At 43.7% G+C, this 10,060-nt stretch overlaps 1 protein-coding gene across 4 annotated transcripts in view; it reads left to right on the top strand.

Moving 5' to 3' along the window:
* Adgrd1 (adhesion G protein-coupled receptor D1) overlaps positions 1-10,060 on the top strand; it is a 120,383-nt gene that overhangs the window by 6,434 nt on the left and 103,889 nt on the right. For 3 of the 4 annotated variants that reach the window (XM_029556466.1, XM_017803375.2, XM_017803376.2), the window contains exon 3: positions 8,644-8,727. In XM_029556466.1, the coding sequence (XP_029412326.1) occupies positions 8,644-8,727 (84 nt within the window). Of the gene's footprint in view, positions 1-8,643; positions 8,741-10,060 lie in introns of all 4 variants that reach the window. The other variant, XM_029556467.1, reaches the window with a different exon arrangement.

Here is a 10,060-nt window from a genome sequence, read left to right as displayed (position 1 = left end):
ACACCACCCAACAACCCACACAAAAAAAAAAAAAAAAAAAAGAAAAAAAAAAAAAGGGCCCTTTTTTCAAAAAAAAAAAAAAAAAAAAAAAAAAAAAAAAGGTGGGAGACCCTTCTCACAGCGTGACACTGGCCTGGCCTGGGGACAGTTGATCTCTGTTGACACGTGAATGCCACCACCTTTTACTTTCTGGTCTGTAAGGCTGGACAGCATGTGGTGTGGACAGGTCTAGCTCCTGTCTCTGCACCTGTGCCCACCTGTCTGACTTATTCACCACCAGGAATACCATCCTTCTGGGGACTTCCACTTGGAATCCCTTTTTCTCTGACTTCTGTCTGTGGCCAGATTTGTGCTGTAGTCATAGGACATTGGGGACAGTGAGGGCACTTTGGCCTGTCTTGGGGGTCACACTGGCAGTCTGGTGGCTGTGTGCTCAGCTCAAGCCTTTCTTCCCATTGCTGACTGCCTATAGACTGGCCATCCCAGTCAGCTTTTCTGCCCAGCACTGGCTGTAGCCTTTATCACTGGAAATGACAAGAAGGACGCTGTGTCCACAGGGCTTGTGTGCAGAGGCGGATTCTAAGACTTCGCAGCTGTTCTTTGTATAACAGATGTTCTCCTTTTCTGATTTTTTTTCTCACATGAATTGAATAACAAATCCCTGAGGGTTTTAAAAATGAATAGCCTCAATTTCAGGGAAAAAAACATGAAGAAGATAAAAATGAAGACTTTGGATTTTGTCTTTCCAATCCAGCATCTCACAGCCATAGACTGCCCAGCACTGCCTTCTAGCTGCATGTGAGAGCTAGGCCTTTGTTAGTCTCCTTAGCATTTGGGAGTTGTGTACAAAATACAGAATGGACTAGTAAAAACTGTGATGGTTAATATTGCCAACTTGACAGGACCTGGAATCAACTAGGAGACAAGGCTCTGGGTATGCCTGTGAAGAATTATCTAGATTAGGTTAATTGAGGTTGCAGTTTGATTTCTGTGGTTATGATAAAATACTATCATCAAAAGCAGGTTAGGGGAAGAAAGGGCTTTTGTGTCTTGCAATTCCAGATGACAATCCATTACTGAGGGAAGTCAGGGCTCTCAAGTAGGAGCTTAAAATAGGGTTCATAAAGGAATACTTTTACTGGCTTGCTTGCTTGCTCATTTGTGCTTATCTAGCTTTCTTATACCGCTCAGGACCACCTGCCTAGGGAATGATGCCACATACAGTGGGCTCTTACACAGATTAACTATCAAGACAATCCCTCACAGACATGCCCACAGGCCAGTCTGATTTAGGTAATTCCTCAATTGAGGCTTTCATCTAAGATGACTCTTGGCTGTGTCATGCTGACAAAGAAAGCTGACTCTAGGATACTCTAAATATAGTCAGCACTGTTCCATGGGCTGGGATCCTGGACTGACTCTAAAGGAGAAAGTGAGCCGAGCACCAGCATTCATCTTTCTCTGCTTCCTGACTGTGGATGCCTTGTGACCAGCTGCCTCCTGCTCCTGCTGCCCTGCCTTCCCCACCATGATGAATTGTATCCTCAAACCATGAGCTGGAATAAACCTTTCCTTCCTTAGGTTGCTTTTGTCAGGGTATTTTACACAGCAGTGTGTAAAATAACACACAAACTGGCAAATGGAGCCATCAATCCAAACACCTGCAGATGAGGTGCTTGGCACTTAAGGTGGTGTGTATTATTTGCCATTTGGGAGTGTAATACAAATGCCACCTACTTGCTGATGTGATCTGAGGCTTCCTTGAGTATGAAAATAGGAGATACGGTGTGTTTCCTCAGGGAAGGTAGGTCAGAGGTTTGGAGAACAGGAAGTTCAGGCAAGGTGAATCTTCCTACTGGGACACACTGTTCATTTTCTTCCTACTGGGACACACTGTTCATTTTCTTCCTACTGGGACACACTGTTCATTTTCTTCACTTCTTAAAATACCTGTATCAATTTCTTGGATATCTATCTCAAACCCCCTTTCTTCTTCTCTTCCTCCCTGCCCCAGATACCCATATTTCACATAGATAGCTTCACATTGTTTTTCTCACCTTGATTTTTAAAACATTTTATTTACTTATTTTAAAATTTTATGTGTATGAGTGTTTTACGTGCATGTATATAAGTATACCACATGCATGTAATGCCTCCAGAAATTAGAAGAGGGCATCAGATCCCCTGGAACTGGGGCTAAGTATGGTTGTTAGCTGCCATGAGGGCACTGGGAACTGAACCAGGGTCATATGCAAGATCAGCCAGTGCTCTTAACTGCTGAGTTATCTCTCCAACTCCCTCACCTTGATTTTCAAAAATTAAATTAATTTGTTTATTTTAGTGTTTGAGACAGGGTCTCACTCTGTAGACTAGTCTGACCTCAAACTCAGAATCTTCCTGCCTCATCTTCCACAGTTCTGGGATTAACAGACCCATGCCACTGCACCTGGCTGAAATATTTTCTTCTTTGCTATTATTATTATTATTATTATTATTATTATTATTATTATTATTGGTTTTATTTTTATTTATTTATTTTTTTTTTGAGACAGGGTCTCCCTGTAGCTCTAGCTGGCCTGGAACTCTGTATGTAGACTAGGCTGGCCTTGATCTCAGAGAGATCCTTCTGCCTCTGCCTCCTGAGTGCTGGGATTAAAGGCAAGCGCCACCATGCCCAGCTTCTTTATTATTTTTAACCAGTAGTTTTTCTTTTACATTTTTTTTATTTTTTAAATTATCGCCAGGCTTGGTGGCGCACACCTTTAATCCCAGCACTTGGGAGGCAGAAGCAGGCAGATCTTTGTGAGTTCGAGGCCAGCATGGTCTACATAGTGAGTTCCAGGACAGCTGGAGCTACAAGGAGACCCTGTCTCAAAAAGACAAAAAATTCTATTTATTATTTTATTTTATGTATATGAGTGTTATGCCTGCATGTAGGTAAATGCACCCGTGTCATGCAATGCCCGTGGAGGACAGAAGAAGCTGTCGGATCCCCTGGAATTGGAGTTACGGACAGTTGTTAGCTGCCATGTGGGTGCTGGGATTCGAACCCAGGTCTTCTACAAGAACAGTCAGTGTTCTTAACCACTGAGCCATCTCTCCAGCCCCACATTTATTTATTTGTGTGTGCACACATGCATGCCATGATATGTGTGTGGAGGCCAGAGGACAACTTGAAGTAGTTGGTTCTTTCTTTTCACTCTGTGGGCCTGGGAGAGAGGACTCACATTGTCAGACTTGGTGGCAAGCACCTTTATTTGTTGAGCCATCTCACTAGCTCAGTTTATTTTTAATTGATTTATAACTACACAGAAACTGTAATATTAATGGTGTGACATGTCTTGTCTTGGTGCAGGCATGCATTGTGAAATCACATCTCCATCACCACTGACATTTATCACTCTTTCTCCTACCTTAAATAAAAAAGATTTGTTTTGTTTTTCTGAAACAGAGTTTTGCTATACCACCCAGGTTAGCTCAAACTCATGATCCTCCTGACTCAGCTTTCTGAGAGTGAGGCTGGCTCTTCTAGCTTTCCAGGTTCGCAGCACACAGCTGTATCTCTAGTCACCCTGCTGTGCAGTAACGTAGCAGGGCTCCTACAGTCTAACTGCAATGTGGTGGGTTTCTTCAAAATTAAATAAAAATACACACATATACATACATATAGTGTGTATGTGTATGTGTGGGGTGTGGGTGTGGGTGTGGGTGTGCATGTGCCATGGGGTTCACATAGAGATCTGAGGAGTCAGTTCCTTCCTTCCACCACTGGAGCTGGGGATTTAACTCAGGTAGTCGGGCCTGCATAGCAAGTACTTTTACGAGCTGAATCATAACTGCCAGTTCATTTTTAAATTTGTTTTGTTTTGTTGGCCCAATTTTATCAGTTAAAGAACATTGTGAGTAGGTTGTAGTGGCACACACTTGTAATTCTAGCACTTGGGATGCAGGGACAGGAAGATGACAAGTTTGATCCTGTGTCAACAAGCAAAACCACAAAACATTGGCGGAACCACTTGCGTGTGTGTGTGTGTGTGTGTGTGTGTCTGTCTGTCTGTCTGTCTGTCTGTCTGTCTGTATGTGTCTATGTGTTTGTGTCTCTGTGTCTCTCTGTGTTAATGTGTCTGTTTCTGAGTGTGTCTGTATGTGTTTTGCTGGGGATGGAGCTCAGGGCCTTATACATATTAAGCAAGCACTCTACCACTGAGCTGCATCCAACACCCCTTTTATGCACCACTCTGTATCAACCCACATATGTTAGCCTCGTGATTTCTTCAACTGAGCAATCGGCTTACTATGCACACTCTGTGATTATTTAGCCAGCTTTCCATTGGTGAAGATCCAGGTTGTTTTCGTGTTTTGATCTTGGGGGAATAGTCCAAAGCACCCTTGTATATATAGGTCTTTGATCATACATGTGAGCCTGTTTTGAGGATAAATTCCTAGGAATAGAGTTTCTTCACCAGAGAGAATGTACCCGTAAACCTCTGCAGAGCCACTGCCAAATCAGCCTTCCCAAAGCCCAAACCGATGCAAACTCTCTCTGAACCTTTGGCTGAACTGGCTGGTTTCACACATCTGGCCTTTTTGTTGCCAGTCCAACAGACGAACCCCAGCAGACTGCCCCATCGTAGGCTTTACACGCTTGAAATACGTGAGTGAGCTTGGGAGGGTGAGACCCTGCATGATTAAAAAACAATCTGCCGTTCTTTTTCTTCCAACTCTGATAGGCTTTCTGTTGATTTCTTTTTCTTTAATAGTAGGAAGTCTCTCTCTCTCTCTCTCTCTCCTCTCTCTCTCCATCCCTCCCTCAATCCCTCCCTCCTCTCTTTTTCCCACCTCCCTCTTTTCCCCCCTCCCTCCTTTCCATCCCCCCCTTCTCTCTTTCTCTTTCCTTCTCTCTGTTTCTGTCTCTCTCTCTGTCTCTGTTGTCTCTTTCTCCCCTGTGCTGGGAATTGAATCCAGGTCTTTGTGCATGTTATGTGAGCCCTCTACTACTGATCACTTGCCTAGCCCATAAGAATTTTATTAATGTAATATAATATAATATAAAATATAATATAATATACATATATTCATTATGTAAACATAGTCCCCCAGTTGATTTGGTTTAGTTTTTGTACAGAAATTTAAAAATTAATGTAGTTAAATGTATAACCTCAGAAAACTTATTTATTGTTTATTTGAATCAGGGTCTCATGTAGCCTAGGTTGGCCTTGAGCTCACTTTGTTCTGGAAGGGTGGCTTTGAACTTGCAATCCTCCTTCCACCTTACAAGTGCTGAGATTATAGGCACCAGCCACTGACCTGGTTCAGCTCTTGTATTTAATTTTACGTTTTGAACCATCTGTAGTGTTATGGTATGGGTCTTATTTTTCCTAAATGCCTAACTAACTTTGGTGAATAAAATCTTTGATTTAAGATGTCACCTTTATCACAAGCTAAACTTCCAAACATAGCAGAGACAGCTGTGGCTTCTTCTCCCCCTAAACTGACAGTGTGTGTGGCAGCAAGCCCTTCCCACAGCTTCTGTACTCCTGTTTGACCCAGCTCCCCATCCTCACCTAGCTTTGCTGCTGACCAGTGGCTTCTACTGCTCTCCCCTGCCCATGCCCTCTCCAAGTCCTCTTATTTATTCTTTGTTCTTTTAAAAAAAATATATTTTAGTGTCTGTGTATATGTGTGGGAGGTGGTGGAGAGTGCACATGCTCAAGTGCATGCATGCCAAGGCCAAAGGAGCACATAATTGTTCTCCAGTTTATTTTTTGAGACAGGGTCTCTCACTGAACCTGAAGCTCAATGTTTTGGCTAAACTAACTGGCTGGTGAGCTCCCAGGATCCACTTGTCTCTGACCCCAACCCCCCAGTGCTGGGATTACTGGCACACATAGCTGTGCCTGGATGCTGGGGATCTGAACTCATGTCCCTATGCTTGCACAAGCAAGTACTCTTACCCATCAAGTCATCTCCCACAGCCCGTGTGTGTGTGTGTGTACATACACACACATATATATATACATATATAACACACACACACACACACACACACACACATATGCTCCATCATCAACTATCCCCTCACAATCTCTGCCCTTTTATAACAAATTTACCAATGTTTACAGATGAAAGGACAGTTGGTACCTTCATGACAGTGAGTCTACTTTCTGAGAATGAGCTCAGCCCTTCATTTATTCAAGGCTCCTGTAATGTCCCTCGGTGTTGTTCTGCAGTTTTCTTTATAGGAATTTCACATGGTCATTATTCTTTGGTTCTAAGATGTTTTAATCAGCTACAATTTAGAATTGTCTTCTTGTTTTGTGAGCACTCTTGTAGATGCACAAGAAGGTATTGGCTCTGTTTGTTCAATTTTCATGAGCCTGCTGGCTGCTCGTTGATTGTTTGGAGTGGTTTCTCACCTTGGCAACCTGGCGTACATCATGGAACGGTGATGATCACATTATTTCCTCTACAAGAAGTTTGCTTTGGAGCCCAGTGAGACAGCTCAGCAAATAAAGGCACTTGCCTTGCAAGCCTGGCAACCTGAGTTTGATCCCTGGAATCCAAGCAAAGGTGCGAGGAGAGAATCAATTCCACTTATTTGTTCTCTGACCTCTACATGCGCACCATGGCATGCACTCCCTACATCATGCACATACACAATAATAATAATACACAAATACAAATTTTTATGGGTACGTGTCTGTGTGTGGATATGTAGATGTGAGTGCAGGCAACCATGGAGCATGGAAGAGGGTGTCAGATCCCCTGGAGTGATAGATGGTTGTGAGATGCCCGATGTGAGTGCTGGAAACTGAACTCTGGTCCTCTGCAAGGATAGTACATACTCTTAATTGCTGAGCCATCTCTCTAGCTTCCTTAAAGATTTATTTTTATCTATATGTGTGTGTGTGTGTGTGTGTGTGTGTGTGTATGTGTGAATGTGCATTTGTGAGTAAAGATGCCCATGGAGTCCAGAAAAAGGCATCAGATCCCCTGATGCTGGAATTACAGGCAATTGTGAGCTGTTCTTAACCATTGAGCCATCTCTCTAGCTCCATAAATCATTTTTTAAAAGTTTCCTTTTTTGTATATATGTGCATGATGTTGAATGGATGGGTATGGGTGTGCAAATATACATGTGCCATAGTATACATGTGAGTCAGAGGACAATCTTGGCTGTTGGTCCTCATTTTCTACCTTGTTTGAGGCATGATCACTTTGTTGTTTGCCACTGCGTATGTCAGGCTAGCTGGCTTGCCTGTTTCCAGGGTTTCTCTTTCTCTGCCTCTTGTCTCCTCATAGGAACACTGGGATTACAGACATGTACTGCTGTCCCCAGGTTTTGCTTATGTTTTGGGGTTCAAACTCAGATCCTCATGCTTGTGTAGCAAGTGCTTTTCCACTGAACTGTCTCCCCAGCACCCCAAGTTTTCTCTATGACTAACACCACCATCACTGTGACCATCGCACTTCCCTGATCAGGCAGACAGAGCATGATCACCTTTATTGTCTGGATGGTTCTTTATACTTCTGGGCTGTTATCCTGGAGGCTTCATCCAAAGGAAGACTGGCATGAGGAGCTCAGAGCTGGGCAAGGCAAGGCTACCTGCCTAGTGCAGATGGGAAGCACTGGCTGGGCATCAGTAGGCAGACAGTCCACTGCCATAGGTAAGTTCAAGAATCACAAAATATATCAGCAGTGAGCCCTGTCCAGTGTAGTAGGAGCAGAGGCAGAGCAGAGGGACTTGCTGGATTTATTAGCATCACATTGAACCCTGTCTAAGCTGTGTCATCTGAGCAGTAATTTAGTGTGTGTGTGTGTGTGTGTGTGTGTGTGTGTATGTGTGTGTATGCTTGTACAGGTAAAGACCAGGTTCACCTTGAGTGTTATATCTCACAGTACCATCCACATCATTTATTTTGAGGCAGGGTCTCTCACTGGCCTGGATCTCACCAACATGGCTAGACTCTGTGACCAGTGAGCTCCAGGGACCCTTCTGTCTGTCCTGGCCAGTGCTGTGACTGATGAGTGCTGCTGCACAGGGATTTTTTATGTGGGTTCTGGGGATCAGACTCAGGCCCTCTTACCTGTGTGGTGAGTACTTTACCAGCTGAACCATCTCTCCAGCTCTTGAGTAGGAATTTCATTTCTTATCTTTACAAATAGGGGAAAGCTGCGCTCCTCTCACAGGGGAGTATTTGTGAAGTGCCTCTGCCATGCCTGGCATGGCACTGGGATTAGTTTCCTCCTCCAGTAAAGCAATTTTGAACCCTGTTTCTTTCTGCTAATTACATCAGTTGTTACCTCTCAAGCCATGCCAGGAAACAGCAGGATAACGGGCTTTTCTGCCTCTTTCCTGCACTAATAGGCAGCTTCTAGCACACAGGTTTTTGTTTTCATGAGTTAAGAGGCATGTATCGCTATTTGTCTTTCTTTGTCCGATTAAGGAACTAGCCATTGATTTCTAATTTAAGGGGGTGTTTTTGTTTAACCAGGAGTTTGTATTGAATTTTCTTGATGCCTATTCAGCCAGGCCTGTGGTCATCAAGACAATTTAATTCTTCCCTAGTCTGGGTCACAGCTCCTGTCTTCAGTTCCCTCCTTCTTAATGGTGATTTAAACTTCTGGTCCTTTCTCTGCAGGGTTTGCAGTCTTGGCTTCTGCCTCACATTACTGGCCACTGGAAAATGTGGACGGAATCCGTGAACTTCAGGATACAGCTGGAGGTAGACTCGGGTGGTGAGAATACCTGCAGGCATGGGAACAGATGGCTCCCAGGGCCTGGGAGGAGAGAGGGAAGGAGACAATGCAGCCAGGACTTTGGGGAAGAGTGAGCCCTAGATGGCTCACTGATGGTTATTTCAAAGTGTTTTGTGAGAACATTAATACATTATTGATTGAAGGGCAGAATCCCTAAACCTTAATACAGAACTTTTTGCTATGGTACGAGTCTAGGTACATGCTACCACAGGGCAATCTGAGGTAGGTACTGTGGGTTGTCAACTGGGACAGACTCACTTGTTATAGAGTCACAATTTCACACAGCAAGGGTGTCCCTTGTCTACCAAGCACTTATCTACACAGCTAAGAGGCTCTCCTTGGTGCCAGCCCCACAGAAATCATCAGGATCTCTTGTCCCCCTGAACTTGTTCAATGCCAGCAGGAGAAACCTGGGAAAGCCCTGAGCACTTTGCATTCTAACAAGAACTCTTTTTAAATATTAATTTGGAATGATTTCCAGTGCCTTCCACTTTATTTTTATTTACTTATTGCTCTTGAGGATGCCAAATGACCAATGTACTTATGTTGTTACTCTGTGTGTACATCGGTTCCCATGCAACACATGCAAAATACTGCTGGTGTCCATGCTGTCAACCCCAGAGCCCTGGCATTCTCCTTATTACTGTGATTTAATGTGCAGGAGGGAACCTCCCAAGAAGGTTCTAAAATGTTTTCTTAAAACTTTCAAAGCCAGGGGCTGGTGAGATGGCTCAGTGGGTAAAGACACTTGCTGACAAGCCTGATGACTTAAATTTGATCCCTGGGACCCACATGGTAGAAGGAAAGACTCACAGGTTGTCTTCTAACCTCTATATGTGTGCCATGCCCCCATTCTCACACACAAATAAAATAAATAAATAAAGACTGTGGAAATGGCTCAGCTGGTAAAGGCACTTGCTGTCAAGCCTAACAACCTGAGATCAATCCCTAGGACCCACATGGTGGAAGGAGAGAACAAACTCCTGCAAAAATAAATAAACACATTTTAAAAATATTCAGGGCTGGAGAGATGGCTCAGCAGTTAAGAACAGTGTTCTTTCAGAGAACCCAGGTTTTGCTCCCAGCACTCATCCTGTGGCTAAGAACTATCTGTAACTCCAGTTTCAAGGGATCCATTGCCCTCCTCTGCCCTCCAAGGACATTGCACTCACATGGTGCACCTACATATATGCAGACAAAACATTCATACACAAAATAAAAAGAAATAAATCCAAATTTTTTTGTCTTTTTGAGACAGTGTCTCCCTGTAGCCCCAGCTGTCCTAGAACTCACTATGTA

Source organism: Nannospalax galili, unplaced genomic scaffold, assembly GCF_000622305.1.
Source record: "Nannospalax galili isolate Female #2095 unplaced genomic scaffold, S.galili_v1.0 scaffold566, whole genome shotgun sequence".
Classification (NCBI taxonomy): Eukaryota; Metazoa; Chordata; class Mammalia; order Rodentia; family Spalacidae; genus Nannospalax; species Nannospalax galili.
Note: the sequence above shows the minus strand (reverse complement) of the source record. Positions and strands in the feature narration are given on the sequence as shown.